Genomic DNA, 21,418 nt, shown 5'->3' on the forward strand with positions numbered 1-21,418 from the left:
CAAGTACTCCAGCGGCTCGCCCTACAGTCTCGTCTCCAGCTCCAACGTCTGGTAGTGGCCGGACTACCCTGCCATTATCTAGAGCGCCGCTCTTTAGTGATGGCAGTGCTGGGATGGGGAACCTCACAGTTCTGGATATGGAGCTTCTTCATCACTACAGCATATCAACCTGTCTTACGCTGTCTTCCGACCCGGTCACCCGCAACTACTTCTTTGTGAACGTTCCGCAATTGGGATTCTCGCATCCATATGTACTTTATTCCATCTTGGCGCTGGCAGCATCTCACCTGGCGCACTTCCGACCAGAGTCCCGACAATATTACTACGCCGAGGCCACAGCCCGCCATACAGCCGCCACTTCTATAGCTGCACCTCTTCTCTCTAACATCTCGGCAGCAAACTCAATACCCATGTACTGCTTCAGCACTCTTACAATGTTTATCTCTTTCGCCAATCTCAGATAAGCTGATGATCTCTTTTTTGACGCAAACAACGTTATACCAAGCTGGCTGACCCTCTTCCGCGGCGTGCGCACGATATTGGAAGCCAACGGCCGTGCCATTCTCTCATCATCCATCGCATTCCTCTTCCGCCCTAGACCTGATGTCAACGACACCTGGGAGTCCAAGGAGCTAGACCATGACGCTCTGAAAGAATTCCAGAACTACATTAATACAAGCACTTTGGAAGACGAGCAATCACGACAGCATTTGCTCGACACTTTCCAAGACCTAAGACGAGCCTTCTCCTCTTTCTACGGAGAGGAACTCTGCGACGAGGGCAAAATTCGTAGCATCTTCACCTGGCTGTATAAGATTCCAGATGAATACATTGATATGCTGCGACGGAGAAACAGCAACGCCCTGTGCATCCTGGCCTTCTTCTGTGTGCTCCTCCATCGACTGGAATATAATTGGTGGCTCAAGGGTTGGGGCGTACACTTGATTGAGCGCATCTACACAGCTCTGGATGACGTCCATCATTTCTGGATAAGGTGGCCGATCCAGGAGATTGGATGGATACCCCAACGGAAGGCTAACTAAGGCCTGTATCCTATTACAGCACAAGCTATATGAGTTCACACAATGAGAAAGCTTCTTATTTATTTAAGGCAATATTGATAGGTTTTATGTAATTCCACGAATACTGAGTAAGGTTTTTTGGATGCCATAGTCTTGTATCTCAAGCCCTTGCCAGATACTAATCAAGCAAGGACTTTGGTAACAACAAACATTGAGAAGACTTGCTCCAGAAAGTGAATTCTTATCTTGCTCTCAATAATGTATGATATCGAAATACCACTGGCTTGATCGAAACAACCCGACTCAAGAATATCCGTATCTCAGTTCCGGTCTTCTCTAAAAGACGCATCTGCCATAGGTATCCGGACAAAGGGTTCGTATGAAACCCCAGCTCCGCGCCTCCCTCACTGAATCCCCCACAATCCCGCCGTGCTTATGTATAGTGAACGCCTTCAAGCTGTGTAGAAGATGGAATGTTGCTGTATAAGCCTTTCTTGGCTGCAGCACGACGTGATCGACACATGAGCTCTGATTCCGAATCCCTATAATGCTCCTTTTGGCACACTTTGCTCGGATACCACCAGTAAAAAGCAGCCATGGTGAAAAGCATGAGCAAGGCGTCGAAGATGTAGGTAGGCCACTCGTTTACCGAGAGATAACTCTCCCGTCCTAAGACGTACTCAACCACGCGATACACATTCCTCAGCATAACCGCGATAGAAGTCAAATACAGCATGGTCAGCGTACTCTGCCACGGAACGTGCCTAACACGGTGATTGTCGACGTGCCGGGCGAAGCGTAGGTGAAACCCCAGAATTGAGACGATGAATACGCCGAACATGACGATTTGGAACATGAGACCAGTGACGACGATGACCTGTCCGATGTGTGCTCGACTTGGCTTGACGAGAAATCCCGAACCGCCAGCCTGTACTAGAAAGCTGAAACAGTCGCTGAAGACGAAGAAACGCGTTAACCAGCGTGTTGAGATGATGGAACTCTCTTGGCCATGGACGGCAATAATGACACGACTTAGAGTCATGTAGAGTGTTGCGGCGAAAAGTATTGGTGCTAGCAGCAAGAGAACGGACTGCATGATGTAAAGGATGAGGTCGTCGGTCGCGTTGTATGCTAATATTCGTCCAACAAAACCGACTACTTCGACTAAAAGGAAACCCAAAATGTGAGTCTCTTGGAATTACCAATTACTTGACTGAAAACTGTGAGCAAAATTGACTTACAAATTCCACCCAAGACGAATGGCAAACAAAACCACATTCTGTGTCTCAACATTGCAACGGTGTGCAGGATGGTCAGGAGTCCAAAAGCAACAGCGAATATGACTCCTCCTGGCAGGCTTGGGATGTAGTACCATAGCAGCTTGCCATTATGGGTTTCGAGGTCCGGCATGTTGAGCGAAGAAACCTGGAAATTTGAAAACAATTTGCTCACCGCGCAGTAGCTAGCTGAATAATGATTTTCTGGTAATGGTCGCGGCTATGTCTAATAGAAGGTTTTCAAGGAATTTCGGATGAGCGACCGAATATTTCAAAGTAGGATAAGTCTCAAAATCAACAAATATATAAAGATCTAGAGAGCTGACACGTCAAAGTGAAATTTCATGAGGCAATACATTGGATTCCTATTGTACATGAAAGGCAGGGTACGACGCAGTTCCTATTCTTAGACTTGTTATCGATTCAAGTTTGCCGTCCCGTCGGAACCCCCTTGACAGCAGGTAAGTAGCCAAGCGCATTGGGGAGACGCCATGACGCGCTAATCTAAGCCTTCCTTCGGCTCAGATGGGCGAATTAGACTTCACTCCGAGCTTGTGCGAAGTGCGAAGTGGAGTACATTCCTTCAAACCCGAGGCAAGGACCCCAAGTCGCCATGAATGATGAGGCTACTACTACACGCCAACTTGGCACGGTTCAGCTTGTAGTAGGCATCCATGACATAGATCGAGAAAAAAAAGACAACGAGCGTGTCCAATCAACAGAGTACCACATATTATAGTGGCTGATGGTAACATCTACTGGAATCGAGGTACTGCGACCTCTACAGAAGCTTGGTTGTTTTCGCCTGGAAGGATCGTATATCTCGGGGGTCTGATTAGTTTACCCCGATCTTTCGCGCACTATCTCGCACTGGGATTGGACAATAATACAAGGTACAAAAAAGCAGAACGAGAGGACGAGAGTCAGGCCTGGCGGTAGCAAGTAGGAAAAAATCAAGTTTAGGTGCTCGCCATCGTAAATAGATATGGGGAGCCATCATTCTCCAATGCGAGATGCAGTAGGACCAGGCCGACAACCAGTCAACCGAACACCCCTATTTCACATCCACTCTAAGCGCCCTCTGCATCGTCCCCCTCCTCATCCCCTCCCCCTCCCTGCTCCGTTGCAACTCTGACGGCCTTCGCCTCCTCGAGGTACTCCTCCTTGCGATACTGCTGCAAATCAGGCCAGCCGTGGCGCCGGTAAACCCCCTGGAGGGTCGGGATTGGATTTTTCGTTATCTCGGTTTCCGAATCCAAGACCTCATACTCGCTGCACGGCACCCAGCGCAGCGAGCGGTACTGGGCCTTGAGCACTTTGAAGAAGTCGGCGACGGACCAGGCGGCGCCGTCGGCACGCCACTCCGCGTCTTCGTCGTCGTCGCAATAGTCGTACGGGTCGTCCTCGATGCAGTGGGGCCCGTCGCGGAGCCGGCTGGGACACTCAGGCCAGTAGACGACGCCGAGCTCCGTGTCAAGTAAGAAGACGTGGTGCTCGCTCATCGTCAGCCCGATAACGTGCTCAGGCACATTCTCCATAATAGCGGGGCCCTCAGAGATGGTGCGCAGCTCGTCAATGTCGCTGCCGCCCTCGCGCACCCAGATGCCAGACTGGCGCCAGTCGATCCAGCGGCCGCCAGGGGTGACCTCCGGTGTCTCGGTGTTGTCGAGATCGTCTTGGCGGACGTACGGCAGGTGCGAGAGCAGGCTGAGTACCTCGTCCGACTTGCCGAGGTTGCTGAGATCAGAGGCCAGCGTCGGCCACCCTTCTGGCGGCGGGTGTACGACGGCCGACTCGGGAAGGTACATCTTGGTCAAGAAGGCGTAGAAGTCGGTCACGGCGGCGACCGTGGCCCCCTGCGAGTACTTGACTTGCTCAAGCGCCGGCATCTCGTCTTCGTGTTGTGGGTTGTGGGTTGTGGTCCAGGATCGGATCCTCAGCTTTGTGTCCGGTATCTTGCCTCGGCTTTGGAATGAACTGAATAGAGTTGTGTTTGCTGACCGAGAGTTGGGACAATTGTAATTGAAAAAAGAAAAGAAAAAGGATGAACAGCGAGGGCGAGAAGACAGCAAACAAGCTGGAAGAGGGAAAAGAACTTTGGTGCCACCTGTCTTAGCTAAGTCGCTTAATCAATGTAAGCTTATTTCAACCTGCAAGGGGCGATCTTGATGATGATTAGGCCCCCTTTATCTTCCCCTGTCCGACCAACATAAGGACATAGTTAACCTGACCATCAGGAAGGGGGGGGGGGGACACTGTAAGCTTATGTGTAGACTCCTACTCACCCCGATCGCGCGACCTTAGGGCGGCGGGTGATCTGGCCGCACCTGAACGACATAGTGGCATTCTCGCGTGATGGCCAAGTCGTGGCGTCAGCGTCACATGACAAGACCATCAAGCTCTGGTCGGCAGCAACAGGTATATGCCAGAAGACGCTCAAGGGGCACCAAAATAGGGTCAACTTAGTCGCCTTTTCGCCTAACGGCCAGGTCGTGGCATCAGCGTCAGGTGATTGCACCATCAGGCTCTGGTCGGTGGCTACGGGAGTATACCAGCGTAAGGGTGAGATGCTAGCAGTTCTAATCACCTCGGTGGCCTTCTCGCCCGATGGCCAGTTGATGGCATCGACGTATCTGGATCGTTCCGTCAAGCTTTGGTCGGTGGAAAAAAGCGGGAAGCCGAAGTTAGTTAACCTAGGATTCGTGTCTCATAGGCTGTCTTTTAGTCCAGACGGTTCATCTATTCTTACTGATGGGGGTGCAATTTCTATTAGTGGTCAGTTGGACGTATACAAGGTAGAGTTTGAAGCTTTTCGCCAAGGTTATGGTATCAGCAAGGATGGCAGCTGGATAACTTGGTGTGGGAATCATCTCCTATGGTTACCACCTAACTTTCGACCAGCGTTTGCATCTTCCGTGTGCGGTTCGTTAGTAGCCATCGGCTGTCTTTCGGGAAGGGTGATTCTCGTACAATTTGATGGCTTTTAGAAGGTGTGGGCCTCACTGCTGCTAAATCTAGAGTTGGGATTATCCTGCTCTTTTTCTACAAGATATCGATAGATAGAGGGTTAAATGGAGGCTACTTGTTCATACTTTTAGTTCTCTATGTCTAAAATGTGAGCGGCTCAGTTTGTTTCCGATAATGCCTCGTTAACGCGCTAGATGACCGCGATCGGGAAACCCACGTCGCCCTTAGGCTGCAACAGCTCAAAGAAACGTTCCCGAGACAGGATTCACTAAAGACTTTTATTGATCGTTAATCGCATACTAGTGAGGTGGTGTAAAAGCCTGTTATTCTTGCGGTGGCTTGATAATAAGTACCTATAGGTTACGACTCCGTTAAGACCTCTGAGGACCAGAGAGCGCCCTACGGCAGGCGGCAGCGGCTGAGGCCTCGTATTTAGTAAAGAGCGTGTAAAGTTGACAATGCCTAAGGATTAATGAAGCAGGGTTAAAATCTGAATGAACAGTTGGATGCGTCCAAGGAGGGGTGGTTGTGGTGATTTACATCCTGAACAGCACTTAGCACGGGTGACGCGAGCCTGAGCAAGGGCGGCCAGAGCAATTGCACAACTTTAAACTGCATCCCGTACGTGAGCACGGAGCCCCGCATACTGTATGAAGAAATGGGGTTGTGTCCGTTCATGCACGCTGAATAAGCATTTTCTTATCACCTTACATGACGTAGTAGTGGGGTGATGATGTAGGCTCATTGTGAGACCGCCGGCTCCAATGTTTCGACCTGCTTCTTCCCCAAGAGCAGGACAGCGACATTGTCATTCTCCTTAACCTCATCTTGCCAATATCATCACGAAACCACATTAGGCTGAACCTATATCAAATTGCGAAAAGCAAAACCATCAACCATGCCCTTTTCCTTCTCATCATCGATTTCCATCTCCTCCTCAGTCAGCCACAACGGTAAGACTGAGGAAAAGCGATGGGCCCGCAAGCATGAGATCAGCCCCTCCGGCACCACTATTCGAACTGCATCCATGCGGACAGGAGAACCGATCTACGCAGAACGCCGGGACTACGACTCCTCTGGCCGTCCCATTCCCCAGGGGCGGATTCTTCGCAACAGCGATTCAGGACACACGAACTTTGACAGACGTGTCGAGGACGTGTCTGAGCAAGAGGAAAGCAAGAGCTCTTGAGAAGATGTTTATGGGATCTGGGCTGAAAACTTGGAGTTTGGGAGGGGTATTTATTTTGCAGGATCTAAAGCAGTCCCTACTGAGCGTCACGATGGACTTTCGCAGGGCGACGACGCGTAATCACTATCGGACAATGTATGATTAAGTATAGCTGAATTACATTTGCATGCCGAATCATTCTCTCATTTGATGCACTTGATGTTAAAATACATTGATTTATTTAATGGCTAATAGGAACTCGATGGAACCGTTTAATTGTGGTCATAACTGCATTAAGTATGCTCAAACATGCACGTCTTTATCGACGAATGCATGCGAGCCTATACCAAACTAACGTACAAAGATTTCATTATGCATCCTTCAAATCTTGATAACAACCTTGCCGAAGTGCTTCTGGTCCCACTGGTATTGGTAGGCGTTCTTGACTTCCTCAAAGCCAAAGATCTTCTTGTCGACGACAGGCTTGATCTTGTTGGCGTCGATCGCCTGGTTCATCTCCTCAAACTGCTGCTTCGAGCCGACAAAGATACCGCGAATGGTGCAAATGTTGGCAAGAGCGTCCAGCAGCGTAGGCTGGTCCTTGGGGCTGTCGCCGTGGGACAGGAAGCCGATGATGGAAATGACACCCTCGAGCTTGACGGCTTTGAGAGACTGCGCAACGGTACCGGGGCCGCCGACCTCAATGATGTGGTCAACGCCGACGTTGTCGGGGGTCAATGACTTAGCAACCTCACCCCAGTTGGGCGTCTCCTTGTAGTTGATGACATGGTGGGCGCCGAGCTTCTTGAGCTGCTCTCCCTTGGCGGCAGACGAGGTCGTTGCGATGACGATCGCGCCGGCAGCAACGGCAAACTGGATGGCGGACAAGCTGACGCCACCGGTGCCCTGAGTGAGGACGTATTCGCCGGGCTTCAGGGCCTTGGACTGCAGGCCGTAGAGGGCGTTCCAGGCGGTCAGGGGTGCACAGGGCAGGGTGGCAGCCTCGACGGAGCTGAGGGTCTTGGGTGACTTGACGAGGCCGTGCTCGGGGAACACAGCGTACTGACGGAGGGTGCCGTCGAGTGCGCCGCCGAGACCGCTCTTCACGCCAAGGGGAGTGATGGGGTTGGCCTGGTGGTGCTGGTTGAAGAGAGTGGCAATGTTGTCGCCCTCCTTGAGATTCGTGACCTTGGAGCCGACAGCGAGAACACGGCCGGCGCCGTCGGATGCCGGGACGCGGGGGAAGCTAACCGGGAAGGGGTAGAGACCCTGGTTCGTGTTAGTGACCCGCATGATGGTGTGTCTACGTTGTGGGCGTACTAACCTTAGGGATGGCCAAGTCACGGTAGTTCAAAGAGACGGCCTCAATCTGGACGAGAACATCATAGTCGCCTAGCTTGGGGATGGGGACGTTCTTCTTCAGCTCGAGAGTGTCCCAGTTGTTGCCGTTCTTGTTGATGCCGGTGATAGACCAGGCGTTGGTGGTTGTGGGAGCCATGATGGATGATAATTGTGATAATATTTGGTATTTGAGAGTGTAATGCAATTCAAACCTGAAGTTGTTGTACTTGGTCTGCAACCCGCGTGCAGCGTCCGTCCTTATAGTCAACAATAGAGATTTCGAAGAATCATGGGGTTGGAGCTCTTTGCTTCGAATAGTGTCTGCATGACGCAATGGCTACTCATACCGTCATACTGGGCCCAGCAATGCGACATTCTTTGACCGATTCTTACTGACTCGGCAGTCGTAACGCCCCTGCTCGGGCACCAATCCGCCCATACGGAGTGAACTCTCCGCTTTTTTTCGGACTGTTCGGGATTCGCTATCGATCCAGCTGTCGCTTTGGCAGAGCAACACGTGAAATGCCATGCTAACGCTGGTTTGACCAAAAGGGTCGCGACGATCAGGTCATGGATGCGATGGACATGCCCTCATGTTCTCCAGTAAGTGATTGGTAAGACGGTTTCGATTACCGATCTTGGCTAGGCGCCCTGCCCTTGGTATCCATTCTGAAGGCTAAGGAGAACGAAATCTCTGCAAGCTTACAAATAGCCTTTGTGGAGCGCGACGGCAGATGAGGTGAGTGTAGCAATGGCCAAGAAGAAAGAAACAGGCAGGCCCAGAGGTTGGGAATAGCTTCATTTCTGCTCGACGCTGAGGACGGATTGGGAATAGCCAGCTTACTGTGAAATGAGCCCCTGAAAGCCCTGAAAGGGTCATGAGGCTGATCCTCCAGAGGGTTGCGGCATGCGGGTAAGAGCTAAATTGATCACTTTCTGCCATGTTGACCGCCAGCCGAAAAGGGGGTCACCCCACGCAAAACGCATGTGGTCGTCACCCATCCGCTCAGGCCGAATAAACATCCGCCTTGATTTTGTTTCTGGCCTTATTACTGCGATAATTGATCGCTTCAATACGCTGAGGGGAGGTGACGGAATTGGCAAAAAGCCTTATGTCAATACAAGTCCCAGTGTTTGATTTCGATTCTAAGGGATCGCCTACTCCCATCATCCCGCCGCGCCAAATGTATTTCCTGTCCACTTTTCCTGCGCGTTCAGAGGTAGATCGAGGTGTTATACTCTGATACGTATGAAGTGAACTCATAATCGAATCGTCACATACGAACGAATGCATGTTCGTAGGCATAAAACATGTAATGAGCGTTAAGAGTTACTAGGACATCTGAGATATTTGAGTCTCGTTAAGTCGGCGCAACCGGAATCATAGTGGCTTTCATTACTTGTGGGACTGCTTCCAAAATGACAGTCCAGATCCCACAGCTGACGCCGCTCCGCACTTAAACTGAGAGCAAATGCTATCTAAAAACCAGATCCCGCACCATCGAGTAGAGATTAGCGCGGGGGGCTAGCCAACAGACTCACTAGGGTGACAACTCTTAGCTCGCTCTCCTTCCAGAGCTCCTTACAGAGTGCCAATGCCGTTTCGACATGCAGGCTTGGGCAAAAATCTCCCGTCTTAACCAGGGTTGTGAGATCGGCGGTTAGTTTCAGATTGATGAGTGCAATTTAGTCCGGTGTTTACGGCAACATTGTGGTCTGCTTCTCTGGTTATTAGATGCCCCTTCTTCTCCAGTAAGTTTATCAAATGTTCTCGGCAGGGGGTTAACTCTTTGACAAAAACTACAGAATGTAGATAATAACAAACGTTGGCCCCAAAAGCGAAACACCGCGTCTATTTTGTCGCATCAAGCCTGCACCTGCTTGCTTCTCAGTCTTTACGGAATACACCACAGATTTGATAAGCACCATGCACGTCTCTCGCTATCTGGCTCCGGCCGTCTTCGCGTCCGCCGTGGTCGCCGAAAAGACATTTTGCGGCGCCCCCAACGACTTCGAGGTCCTTATGGGCACACCGTGGATCGTCTACTCCATGAACTACAACTACAAGTCCATCAGCGGATCGGCTTGCACAGGTTACTCCGGCACATCCGGCACCGGCGACGCGCAGCGCATCCAATGGAGCAGCATCTGGGACATTGACCCCACGATCAATAAGGACGTTGTCAAGGGCTACTCGTTCATTGGTTTAACGCAGAAATTGGAGACCAAACTCAGCGACATTCGGAGCATCCCCAGCACGTACAGCTGGACCGTTTCCAACTCTTCTGCATACAAGGGTAAGCCGGGTGTGTGAGATTGTTGTTACATGAACATGTTCGCTAACCTCATATCCAGGCAACGTTGTTTACGACTTCATGACCTCCGATACTAAGGGCGACAGCACATCCAGCAATGCCCAGGAGCTTATGCTCTGGCTTCGCTGGGAGGGCGGGCAGCTGCCCATCGGCTGGGCTGAGGGACCGACAGCGACGATTGACGGGCTGTTCGGTAAAAACGGATGGAAGCTGTACCAAGGCAAGAACACTGACACCGGCATCACGGTGTCCTCGCTCCTCGCCCCCGAGACCAACCAGTTCGGAGACTTGGAGGGAGGCTCATTCGAAGGGGATATCAAGGACTGGCTCCTGGCGCTCGCGAAGCAGGGAGTCTTTTCTAATAGCACCTATGTCAACGTAGGAAACGCTGGCCAAGAACCGTACTGGGGAACTGTTACTTTCAATAACACCCTCGGCTTGAACATCAACCTCTAAGCAGGACGATTTTCCTTGGCGAATTGAATTTACAACTTTTGTTCTTGGTTACAATTTTGAACATTGACCTCGTATGTCAAGCTTTTCCCCTAAACTCGAGGGCGTTTAGTGGCGTCGCTCATGACTTCAAAAATATGGTGCCGCTCATGACCCTTGTTGCCTTTCCTCCCAGATGCAAGGTTTCCAGCTTGCGTACACCCTCGGGGCCCTTTCCAACCTTGGCATCAATATAGATGTTGCTTCTGCGACCCATCTCAACGCCCTGAGTGATCTCAAAGCTGAGCGACTCATCAGAGAGCTCGTGCAAACTCAAGTAACTAGACAGCGCGCAGGCAGCGCTACCCGTAGCCGGATCTTCCAGATCAGGTTCAATCAGACGAGTTCTGATCTTCTGCACGATGCGGCCGTCAACAGTTTCAGTCCCAAGACGCACAAAGTAGTACCTCGAGATGAAAGAGTTGCGCCAACCCTCATCCAGGAGCTCATGCTTGTGGAACTTCATCGGCCCCACCTTGGCCAACGCCAGAGATTCCAGTGAGGGCAGCTCGATGAGGGCAAAAGTCATACCGTCAACGATGCTAAACACGGGCGCGTCGACCTCGGCCTTTGCGAGCTCCTCTACCGAGTCGCTGTATGGCCCCGGACCAAGGTCTCTCAGGCGCTTCTGGTGAAGGCGGGTGTTGTGGGGGATGGCAGCCCGCACGGAGTCGGCGCCAGTTTCATCAATGGCGATTGGACCGGCTTTGGCGATCAACTTCTTCACGCCTCGGGGCTTTAGAAAGACGGCCGTGCCGACGGTTGGGTGGCCCGCAAAGGGAAGTTCCTCGTGTGTAGTGAAGATGTCGAAGCGCCTCTCCGTGGATGCGGGGTCGTCGACCTCGTGTACAAAGGTAGTCTCTGAGTAATTGAACTCCCTTGCAATGGCCTGCTTTTGTTCTTGCGTCAGGGAAATGGAAGCAGGAATGGTGACGATGGCCAATGGGTTGCCTTCGAAGGCTTTGTCGGTGAAGACATCGACGGTTGTGTAAGGAAGCTCCATTTTGTGTCGTTTTAGGGCGGATTTGCAGAATAAAGATGGTGGGAAATGGTTGTCAATAAGGCTCAAACGACAGATTGACCAGACAAACTTTATATGAGCCGCCGTGCTAGTGAGTTGACCAACGACGAATGAGTCACCGTAGAACGGTCTAAGTCTCCAGATCTGTGTTCTTCTTGACTCACTAAGCAGCGTCCTTTTTGGAATGTCTTCCCGTTGCTTGCGCCTTTCGCGCCTTTCGCGCCTTTTCGTGACAGGCTGCTCCACCATCGGCCGCAACTAGACTTCTAATTCGTCAAGCGTTTTCCCAGTGTCCACACATGCATCCTCAACCGGCTGATAACTCCGAGTCTAGTATGACTTGGCAACAACACCAGGCGATTGACGACAATGGCCTTATACAGTGGCATTACAATCGACGCGTTGTGAAACACAGTGAGAAGGAGGCTCCTGGACGAAAGGATCTGCTATAAAGGCTTACTGCTAACCCCCATTCACCTTGACTTGAAATTGTATGCAATTCGACAGTACGCAGCCCGAAGTAACGACGTCATCACATTTTCAAACCCTGATCATGGCCCACGGACGCAGAAGCGTATATCTCAACGATAAACTCGGGAAAGTCAGTCCTATTGCCAACGGATCCCTTGCACAAGTCTTTCATCAACAGCTTCCTTCTTTCGCAAGGACACCACTCGTTTCTCTTGATGAATTCGCCCAAGAACTGGGCGTCAAGGCGGTGTACCTGAAGGACGAGAGCAACAGGCTGGGACTCCCTGCCTTCAAGATTCTTGGGGCATCATGGGGAACGTACCGCGCCATCACGACTGAACTCAACTTGCCTGCCGACTTGTCACTGGATCAAGTCGCCAAGGCCGCTCAACAGCACTCCATCTCGCTATACGCGGCGACTGAGGGTAACCACGGCAGAGCTGTCGCAGCTATGGCGAAGATCCTGGGCATTCCTGCGCACATTTACATCCCCAGCAGCGTGGCTGATGAGACTGTTAAACGAATCGCAGCCGAGGGCGCAGTTGTCATTGTGACCGACTCACATTACGACGAAGCCGTCTTGGAAGCATGGAAAGCTGCAGCGTCAACCGCCGGCGGACTATTGATTCAAGACAACGCGTTTGAGGGCTACGAGCAGATTCCCGCGTGGATTGTAGAGGGGTATTCAACTCTTGTCCTCGAGGCCGAACAGCAAGTTGCTGACAAGGGGCTGAAACCGACCTTGATGGTTACGCCTGTCGGTGTTGGTTCTTTGGCCCACGCAGTCGTATCCCATTGCAAGTCTGGGGGACGGGACTGTGCAGTTTTATCCGTCGAACCTGATACTGCACCATGTCTTTGGACGAGTCTCATGGCCGGCAAACCGGTGTCGGTGCACACATCCCGAACCGTCATGGAAGGACTCAACTGTGGCACCGTTTCGCTTACAGCGTTCGATGATCTCCAGGCGGGTATTGACGCCAGCGCGACTGTCTCCGACTTTGAGGCCCACGAGGCCGTGGAGTATCTCAGGAACAATGGTGTCAAGAGCGGGCCTTGTGGTGGTGCGACAGTTGCGGCACTTCGACGCCTTGCCGAAGTCAGTCCGCGACCCAGCTTTCTCTCCAAGGACGCCGTGGTGGTACTGTTGAACACGGAGGGCCAGCGCAATTACAAGACCCCTTGGACGTGTCGGTTGATGACGCAGTTAAGCTGACACAGATTCTGACTTCCATCGATTCTTCGAACCCAGATTTGTCCAAGGCTTCAGGCGCGGGAGAGACAGAGATTGCAAATTACATATCCGCCTGGCTGCAGCACCGCAACATCGAAGCTCACTGGTTGGAGAAGAAATCGGGCAGGCCATCGGTAGTGGGTGTGCTCCGCGGTCAGGGAGGCGGCAAGTCTATCATGTTGAACGGACACATTGATACAGTCAGTCTGTCAAGCTACTCATCGGACCTTGATCCCTTGAGTGGGGAGCTGAGACCGGAAGGGGGAGGACGAATCTTTGGACGCGGGAGCGCAGATATGAAGTCTGGCGTCGCTGCTGCCATGGCTGCAATGGCTCAGCTCAACTCATCTTCTGGCTCGGTTTTACGTGGCGATGTGATCTTGGCTGCTGTAGCCGATGAAGAAAACTTCTCATTTGGTACAGAAGAGGTCCTCGGAGCTGGATGGAGAGCCGATGCAGCCATCATCCCAGAACCTACGTCCCAAGAGATCATCATCGCCCACAAGGGATTTGTCTGGGTTGAGATCGAGATTCTTGGCGTTGCGGCTCATGGATCTATGCCTGAACAAGGCGTGGATGCTATACTGCTTGCAGGAGCGGTACAGACGGCACTCCTAGAATATTCCAAGACACTGCCATCAGATCCCCGTCTGGGAAAGGCTTCGTTGCATGCTGGTCTGATCCAGGGCGGTGAGGAGCCCTCGAGCTATCCAGCGCGCTGCACTCTCACGGTCGAGTTTCGTACCATTCCGTCACAGACGTCAGACTCCATTCTCCACGACGTCGAGGCCATTTTGAAGCGCATCGGGTCTAGCAACCCCGAGTTCACGTACTCTCCTCCCCGCGTTACGTTTTCGCGGCCGTCCTTTAGCCTGAACGCAGAAGACGATTTTGTCAACACATTTGTGGCGGGTGTTTCAAGAACGCTAGGCAAAGCCCCGGCCCCTCAGCATTGTCATTCTGGTGCGACGCCGCGTTGTTGTATGAGGTTGGCATTCCATCTATCGTGTATGGACCCAGTGGCTATGGGATCCATGGCAAGGAGGAGTGGTCAGTATTGACAGTCTCCGAGAAGTGACATCCGTCTTGGAGAACGTTATCAAAGACTTTTGCGTCTAGTTCTGAAGCGAGGGTAGTGGTATTTGGATTGCAGTCTTAGAACAGAGCGTGCCTCGATTATCTCGATACTTTCGCTAGTTCAGCACTCTCTCATAGCTCTCAGAGTTCCGCAAAACAAACTGATGTGTATCCTGCGTGATCTCGTTCATTGAATCATATCCAACCTCAACCTCCCTAGCACGCATGCTGGAGTCCGTCGTCGTTGATGGCCCCATAGCTTGCAGAATATTTCGGGTAGTCTCTTCTTCGATCTTCCGGCCCTCTTCAAGTGTTCTCATTCCCATATCAGATGGAAACCCGCTTTGCTTGTTCGACTTCAAGTAGCCGCCTCTTTTACTCAACCTCGAAGTATCGTACATTTCGGTAAACAGCACTCGCAACACTGGGATTGACGAGGCAACAATGGTGACATTGGGTTCTGCTTGCCCCCAGATAAAAAGTAAAGAAAGATGATCTGTACTCTCAAATTAGCTGGACAATCGAAACGAATCATCGGCGATACCCACACGGAATGTCTGCAACCTCGGCTATGGTCACAATCTTGACGACCTTGATGACTCCGACCAGGCCCGCGATGATGCCCAGGCTCATGGCTACAGCAACGCCAATTCTCTCGTGACGCTTCATCCCAAGCCCCCAGATTATAGACCATGGAAGAAGTGACAGGATGAAGTCGACGAGTGCAGAATAGCCTTTAATATTATGTCAGTGCAGTCCGAATAGATGTATGGGGACATGTCGTAGGACGTTCAACGCACCGTTCGACACCATCGCCATCACTACTGAATCTTGAACTCGCCAACAAGAGCCCGGAAGTACGGCTTCGTACGAGTCCGCTGGTCTGTCGCAAGCGGCTTTCCAACCCGTGATGGCGCCGGTCGCAAGGATCGTGTTCATTGATATGATCATAAACCAGATGAAAACTTTCTGCCCGCCCGACGAGATGCGAAGCATGGTGACTGCAAATGAGGTCTTGCTGAGAGCCAATGCGATATTGTTGATTACGACGTTGACGGAGGAAAGGGTGTGCATGTGCCGTGTGAAATCGATGGTTTTCCCGAAACCGAGTCTCATGAGCTCCGTGGTGAGGAATGTAGAAGTCAACAGGAACATCTAGTAAAACACAGCGTCAGTTGAAATGATATTTGACGTTGTTTCCTGTTCAGGTTCCTACCCAAGACACGATCAAAATGTGGTCATCTATCCACAATCCCCGCGACCTAATCTTTTTGCAATAGACCCGGAGAAACAGGAAAACGGATGCCATAGAGATCATGACCCATATTGAAGCCACCACCCGTGGCGCAGGATCTTTGGAGACATTAATGAAGATTTGGGTATCCGAAGAGTTGCTTCTTGTCGCAAGCATAGATGGAATACCTAAGTCGTGTGTTCTGAGCGCCATGGCTTCGCTGACGGGTGTGTTTAGATGAGGTGTAAGCTTTCCGTGCCCCCGGGCACCAAGCTTGGGGGCCACATCAATAAAAGAAGAACCTACCTGTTCCCGATGAAGACACTCTGGGCCCTTTTCCACATGTTGGAAAAGAAAACAACTTATCAAATTTGGCCCTAGCACATGTTGGGACTTCGAGAACAGATGCATGGAACCAAAGACATCGCAGTCGGTAGCTGCGACCCGGATTCCCTGAGCCTCTCACACTGCGTTCTCTTAGGATGGCAAGACCTTTCCGCCGTAGTTCAGGGGTTGCGTTCGGGTTGCAAAGAGATCGTTGCGAATCTTCAAGCAGAGAGCGTACTCTGGCCAACATGATACTGACAGTAGTCAAGATCCTCGGCTGGCGTAGAGCTGCAGTAGAGTGATTCAGGACCTTTCGTTTGTAAAAATCCTCCTAGGCATTATGCTGTCTTAGGCGTTGGTGTTTGGCTCAGAAACATGACCTTCGAGGCGAGACGGAACAGCTCGTTGCCAAGGGAATTGAGGCTGGAATTAGTGCAGGGGGATTGTAAGTCACGCAGAAAGGGAGCTTCGACTAGGATACCTCTAACTTGATGCATACAGCTCAGCTTCTGTCTTGTTCGAGTGGCAATTGCTGGTCATCGCGGTGTCAGTCTGTCACTGGCTCGTTTTTCGGCCATCGGCTTGTCAAATGAGGGGTTGTCGTGATGGTATAATCCTTTAACTTACAAGCTCCCAACCTGTCATGTCAAAGGGTTTTGAACAATCATCAATGCAAAAATGACAGCTTTCACCATGAACGAATCATCTTGGCTCCTTGCCCTGTTCCCAAGGAGCTAAGCCAAGACTTGTCATGTAGTCAGTCTCCGGAACCGGCGGCCGCTTGCCGGCATGAGACTGATGCTGGCCCCTCTTGAAAGGCTCCTTAGTTCTGGTAGCTGCATGTAACTGCCTCGAAATCACGCCTTCTGAGATTGGACCTCGACCCAGCCATTCGTCGATCTCATAGGGCTTGTGCACACAGCATGCAGGAATAAGAAACGTGTGAGGGGGGCGGCCAATTTTTGTATGTACTCACAGACCCCTGTCGGTCGCAGCCAGAGACAGGCACACCATTCCTATGCAACCCGAGTACTTGGAAAGAGTCGAACGGCCTTTAGGTGAGAGGGGGGTAAGAGCAAGGTCTTGATTGTGGTCGGAGCGCAGTGGCAGGCGAGCCTGATTAAAAGTGTTCAAAGTTTTCAAATATGAGTTTGCGGCTACCTGGATAAATTGATAGCCAGAGTAGCAATCAACTACGATTTTACTGCTGTGTTATTCCTTGAAATGTACACAGGCATTTGAGGTTCGTCAGAAATAGGGACAGTCCTTTGCATACTGGTAAGTGGAAACGTGTTCAAGACGGGAGACATTAGAAGCGTCGGAAGAAAACGATGACGTGCATGTAATTGTTCAAGCGAGAATATTATTCGACAAATCTCACTTCTGACGGAAGGTATGAATACGGGTATCCGGTCCCCATTTTTGCTTTTTATGTCATACTTTGAAGCGTGGTTTACTCACCATAAACTTTACTAAACCCCGCAGTACCGTAGCTAGACAGGTAGATGGGGTCAAGCTGCGCCGAGAAGATTGTCGCTGCCTCCCTTGAGCCGACTGCCGTCTTCGTATTCGTACCCATAGGCACTGTGTATGCATTGTCTATGCCATTAGTAAGTACCAGCTAGCTGGTTGAGGAGCGGATTGAACGACCTACGACCGTGGGCTTCTCAACTTCCTTGAGCAGGCGATCAAAGGAATGAAGGTGGCGTTGGTACGGACTTTACATTCTTAATCCTTATCCGATTCGTTTTGGCGGATGGCATAGATTTACTTCATCAATCACCTTAGCAAAGTTAAGTTTTGTGACTTGGCATCGGCGATAACAATATGCCATGAAGTGTTGAAAGAATTGCTTTATTAGCTATACTACGATCTCAATGTCACATCGCAGTGGTGTCCGGCCGGGCTGATCAAGAAGAAGTTCTGCATCTCCATCATATCGTCCGTCATGTTATCCGCAAGTTTTACACCACGGCACTTTCTGAAGAAAGTAGCTGTAGCAAGACGAAGTTCCATCCGTGCAAGATGCAGCCCAATACAAATGCGGGTGCCCGCTCCAAAAGGCGAAAACAGTTGCTTCTGCTGCTTCGAGAGCGAATCCTGGTTCAAGAAGCGAGTCTCGTCAAACCTGAGTACGGTTAGCAGTGCTTTGTGGATGATGTGATTTAATTAAACTCACCGTAGGGGATCGTGGTAAACATCTGGATGTCGGTGAAGAGTGTATGCCTGCGTTTCGACAACAGTGCCACCAGGTATGAAGTAGCCGCCAAGGGTGGCTCCGTTCGGAGGTACAGATCGCGGCAGATTGCCTGGAGCCGCCCCATAGAGACGAAGGGTTTCATCAATGACGGCGTTGAGTAGCGGGAGTCTCTCAAGGCTAGCGTCATCAAAATCATCAGGGATACCCGCCAGCTCTTCCTCCAATCTAATCTGGAGACCAGGTCTCTTCAAAACGGCCCAGACCAGATAGGTCAAGGAAACCGACGTCGTGTCGGATCCAGCAATGATGAAGTTTCCCGCCTCAGCTTGAACTTTGTCCTCCGTCAAGTCTGACTTCTCTCCCGCCTCGCTCTCGGCGAGCATGTTGCCAAAAAGGTTTGCCGAGTGTCCATTCTGGCGTAGGTTCGCCGCTGCTCTGCCAGCATGACTATCCACAACCTTTTGAGCGCCAAGCACGCTTTGAATGGATTTGACTGGGAGGAAGCGTGCCAGATGGTACAGAAGCGGCAGCTCGTTTTGAATCGTGCTCATGACGAAAACCGACTCCAAGGCTTTGATGTATTCGTTTTTCTGTCTCTTCATTAGCATCACGACGTGTCAAAGTCATGCCATCAAAGGGTGGTACCTCGCCCAGCTCCAACATCTGAAAGGACTCGCCGAAAGACAGGTGGGCAATGACGTCGGTGGTCATGAGCGTCCACCATTTCAGCACATCGGCCTTGCCGTTGAGAGCATCCGTCTTGATCCGCTCCACCGCCCTCTCAACTTTCTGCCGAACGATAGACTCCCAATTCTGACGCAACGACGCACTCGTGAATGCACGGGCAAAAAGCTTCCGACGAGCCGCGTGCTGCTTCGGGTCAATCATGGAAAAGATGCCTGGCTCAACCTTGGGGTTGAGTGTCGAATACCATGGCCCCTTGAGGAACCCAGCACCAATCTTGTGAATGGCAGCGGAGCCTTCGGGGTCTGCGACTGCAACTTCGGTCGGTGAAATGCGGACAACAGGACCGTATTTGTGGTGAAGTGTGTGCACATAGTGCATGCGTCGACCGGTGAGAGTATAGAGCTTCAGAGCATAGTGAGAGAAGCGAGTATACCATGGTCCCGGCAAATGGCCGATCGAACACGTGACTCCGGTAAGGATAATCTTAGACAGCATTAACCATGAGATTTGGAGGAGAGCAGCATGCTGAGAGATGGGGCAAACTTACTCGTGCGACAAAGACCGTAAGAATGGCCAATAGGCCGTAACCCATGGCTTGCATATTGAGGACAGTCATTGAGCCAAGCTTGATACACCAAGCACCTGAAGAGTTGTAGTTGATTTGGGCAGCAGAATCTCGTTTCAGGGTGGCCAATCACTCATCTTTGAATAAGAATGATAGCCGTGGGAGGGGTTCGGCCATCCCACTCGGGCCGGTGGGGGATGGATCGCCTCCTCTGCCGGCCGCGGACTATAAGTCGATGACAACTTCGATCCTTACCCTCGTCTCATTCGTTCAGGATACACAGATAGACATTACCCCAGTCGGACGCGGGGTGGTAGGTCAGTCCGTTGTGGGTTAGTTTCACCTGGGGTAAGCTTGACTAAACGACGGCCCGCGCTTAAATGTCCGAACACCGAGAGTTGCTGGTGCGAGTGGATTCTTCAACTCCCACGAAATACGGCCGTCTCCCACTGCGTCAATGTCCAAGATTTGCTGTCAGGTTCCCTTCTCTACATTTACTGCACCTGGCATGTGGCCCAACAATCGAGGAGTAAGGCCTCATCACACAATGTTTCCTCCAGAAGCCAATCACAGAGTCCAATTACTTCCCCACGGCTGCGAATACCTGAAACTCGTTGCTACCGATTGCTGTTACGATATGATATCCTGTAGGCGACTTCAGCGACGACTCCATACTTTATGCAAATTGTAATCAGCACTGTTCCAGCCGCGGCTCAAATCTTAGGGGGGCCCTTCTAGGTTTATGAGGTTGTCAAAGACGTCGCCTATGTAATTGGATGGGAAGGTGTAGCGAGTAGCTATCTCTGCAATGTGATCAAGGCCTGGCATGCCACAGCCATGGTGCAGTTATCACAACAGCATGAATAACGCCATGTTCATGGAAAAACACGTCCCCGGCCTTACGTTTCGGCATGGCTGTTGAGTCTTGTCTATGACTCGGCAGAGATTTGAGATCGGTCTCGAAACCGAACGTTGAAGAAGTGCTAACGTCTGGATGCTAAATGACTTTCAATCTATAAGCACTTTGAAAAAAAAACCCCCCGGAAAAAAAAACAGGAGACTCGAAACGAACTTGAGGGTTTTGAGATAGTCAATTCGCGCCTTAGCAAGGTGTCATTATGTGCCCCACTTTGTACGCCCTTCGGATGATTGGCTGCACTACTAACAGACGTTTTCCCTCGAACAGTGCCAAGCACCTGTAGTCAGCTCATTAGAATGAGATGAGTCACTCACCATCTTCATCAACAGATTCCGAACCAAAAGACATAATACAGTTTGGAGCGCCAATGTGGCAGTGAGTAACTGGAATGCTCCCTCTTGTAACCCATTGCCCACCATGCGTCCCGCGTCCACGAACCCCACTGCTCTCGTCTTGATAGACATACAAGAAGGCTTCAAACACCCAACACATTGGGGTAACTCACGCAGCACGCCAATGTTCGAGCATAACGTCGAAACAATCCTCAAATCGTTTCGCAAATACAACAGCACCGTAGAGTCTTCTCAGCCATCCGAGACACGTCCGATCCTCATTATCCACGTCCACCACCATTCCACCTCACCTACATCAGCACTCCACCCGTCGCATTACCTCGAGGGCTCCTCCACGCCCTCCGTCGCGCCTTTGTCATTTGCAGCACCATTCGCATCGGAACCCACTTTCACCAAGAACTTCAACAGCGGCTTCGTCGGCACGGAGCTCGAGTCAACCCTGCGGTCCGCTGGGATCCGGCAGCTCGTGCTTGTGGGGCTGACGACGGATCATTGCGTGAGCACCACGGCGAGGATGGCGGCCAACCTGCAGGTCTTGGGAGATGGAGGTGGGCCCGACGGGAACGGAGAGGGTGTACACGGCATCGTGCTAGTTCGTGATGCGATCGCTACGTATGAGAAGGGTGGATTTGACGCCGAAACAGTGCATGCTGTCAGTTTGGCTAGTTTGGATGGGGAGTTTGCAGAAGTCGTCAGTGCCAACAGTCTATTGAAGACGGTGCTGGGCCTGAATGAATCTTCTTCATGA

At 51.4% G+C, this 21,418-nt stretch overlaps 11 protein-coding genes across 11 annotated transcripts; 5 read left to right on the top strand and 6 right to left on the bottom strand.

The window, feature by feature from the left end:
* Positions 1 to 410: 410 nt before the first annotated feature.
* ColSpa_12393 (uncharacterized protein) lies at positions 411 to 1,043 on the top strand (the record flags this gene model as incomplete). The annotated part of the gene is made up of 2 exons (XM_049278605.1): positions 411 to 436; positions 506 to 1,043. 2 exons carry the CDS (start codon positions 411 to 413, stop codon positions 1,041 to 1,043), a joined length of 564 nt encoding a protein of 187 aa, XP_049134562.1.
* A 412-nt stretch (positions 1,044 to 1,455) lies between these two features.
* On the bottom strand, positions 1,456 to 2,432 carry ColSpa_12394 (protein RTM1; the record flags this gene model as incomplete). The annotated part of the gene is made up of 2 exons (XM_049278606.1): positions 1,456 to 2,153; positions 2,264 to 2,432. 2 exons carry the CDS (start codon positions 2,430 to 2,432, stop codon positions 1,456 to 1,458), a joined length of 867 nt encoding a protein of 288 aa, XP_049134563.1.
* A 937-nt stretch (positions 2,433 to 3,369) lies between these two features.
* Positions 3,370 to 4,637, bottom strand: ColSpa_12395 (uncharacterized protein; the record flags this gene model as incomplete). Its single annotated transcript, XM_049278607.1, has 2 exons — positions 3,370 to 4,276; positions 4,585 to 4,637. The coding sequence occupies 2 exons, from the start codon at positions 4,635 to 4,637 to the stop codon at positions 3,370 to 3,372; spliced, it is 960 nt and encodes a 319-aa protein (XP_049134564.1).
* A 1,527-nt stretch (positions 4,638 to 6,164) lies between these two features.
* ColSpa_12396 (uncharacterized protein) lies at positions 6,165 to 6,455 on the top strand (the record flags this gene model as incomplete). Its single annotated transcript, XM_049278608.1, has 1 exon — positions 6,165 to 6,455. The coding sequence occupies one exon, from the start codon at positions 6,165 to 6,167 to the stop codon at positions 6,453 to 6,455; it is 291 nt and encodes a 96-aa protein (XP_049134565.1).
* Positions 6,456 to 6,815: 360 nt separating this feature from the next.
* Positions 6,816 to 7,932, bottom strand: ColSpa_12397 (zinc-type alcohol dehydrogenase-like protein; the record flags this gene model as incomplete). Its single annotated transcript, XM_049278609.1, has 2 exons — positions 6,816 to 7,703; positions 7,759 to 7,932. 2 exons carry the CDS (start codon positions 7,930 to 7,932, stop codon positions 6,816 to 6,818), a joined length of 1,062 nt encoding a protein of 353 aa, XP_049134566.1.
* Positions 7,933 to 9,702: 1,770 nt separating this feature from the next.
* On the top strand, positions 9,703 to 10,546 carry ColSpa_12398 (xyloglucanase; the record flags this gene model as incomplete). The annotated part of the gene is made up of 2 exons (XM_049278610.1): positions 9,703 to 10,072; positions 10,131 to 10,546. The coding sequence occupies 2 exons, from the start codon at positions 9,703 to 9,705 to the stop codon at positions 10,544 to 10,546; spliced, it is 786 nt and encodes a 261-aa protein (XP_049134567.1).
* A 118-nt stretch (positions 10,547 to 10,664) lies between these two features.
* ColSpa_12399 (putative isomerase YraM) lies at positions 10,665 to 11,585 on the bottom strand (the record flags this gene model as incomplete). The annotated part of the gene is made up of 1 exon (XM_049278611.1): positions 10,665 to 11,585. The coding sequence occupies one exon, from the start codon at positions 11,583 to 11,585 to the stop codon at positions 10,665 to 10,667; it is 921 nt and encodes a 306-aa protein (XP_049134568.1).
* Positions 11,586 to 12,156: 571 nt separating this feature from the next.
* ColSpa_12400 (diaminopropionate ammonia-lyase) lies at positions 12,157 to 14,369 on the top strand (the record flags this gene model as incomplete). The annotated part of the gene is made up of 2 exons (XM_049278612.1): positions 12,157 to 13,264; positions 13,327 to 14,369. 2 exons carry the CDS (start codon positions 12,157 to 12,159, stop codon positions 14,367 to 14,369), a joined length of 2,151 nt encoding a protein of 716 aa, XP_049134569.1.
* Positions 14,370 to 14,916: 547 nt separating this feature from the next.
* Positions 14,917 to 15,381, bottom strand: ColSpa_12401 (uncharacterized protein; the record flags this gene model as incomplete). The annotated part of the gene is made up of 2 exons (XM_049278613.1): positions 14,917 to 15,119; positions 15,186 to 15,381. 2 exons carry the CDS (start codon positions 15,379 to 15,381, stop codon positions 14,917 to 14,919), a joined length of 399 nt encoding a protein of 132 aa, XP_049134570.1.
* A 2,431-nt stretch (positions 15,382 to 17,812) lies between these two features.
* Positions 17,813 to 19,434, bottom strand: ColSpa_12402 (putative sterigmatocystin biosynthesis P450 monooxygenase stcF; the record flags this gene model as incomplete). Its single annotated transcript, XM_049278614.1, has 4 exons — positions 17,813 to 18,074; positions 18,126 to 18,717; positions 18,758 to 19,358; positions 19,381 to 19,434. The coding sequence occupies 4 exons, from the start codon at positions 19,432 to 19,434 to the stop codon at positions 17,813 to 17,815; spliced, it is 1,509 nt and encodes a 502-aa protein (XP_049134571.1).
* Positions 19,435 to 20,734: 1,300 nt separating this feature from the next.
* Positions 20,735 to 21,418, top strand: ColSpa_12403 (putative isochorismatase family protein YddQ; the record flags this gene model as incomplete). Its single annotated transcript, XM_049278615.1, has 1 exon — positions 20,735 to 21,418. One exon carries the CDS (start codon positions 20,735 to 20,737, stop codon positions 21,416 to 21,418), a length of 684 nt encoding a protein of 227 aa, XP_049134572.1.

The sequence above is a fragment of the Colletotrichum spaethianum genome (assembly GCF_022836535.1).
Source record: "Colletotrichum spaethianum MAFF 239500 DNA, contig63, whole genome shotgun sequence".
In the NCBI taxonomy this organism is placed as follows: domain Eukaryota; kingdom Fungi; phylum Ascomycota; class Sordariomycetes; order Glomerellales; family Glomerellaceae; genus Colletotrichum; species Colletotrichum spaethianum.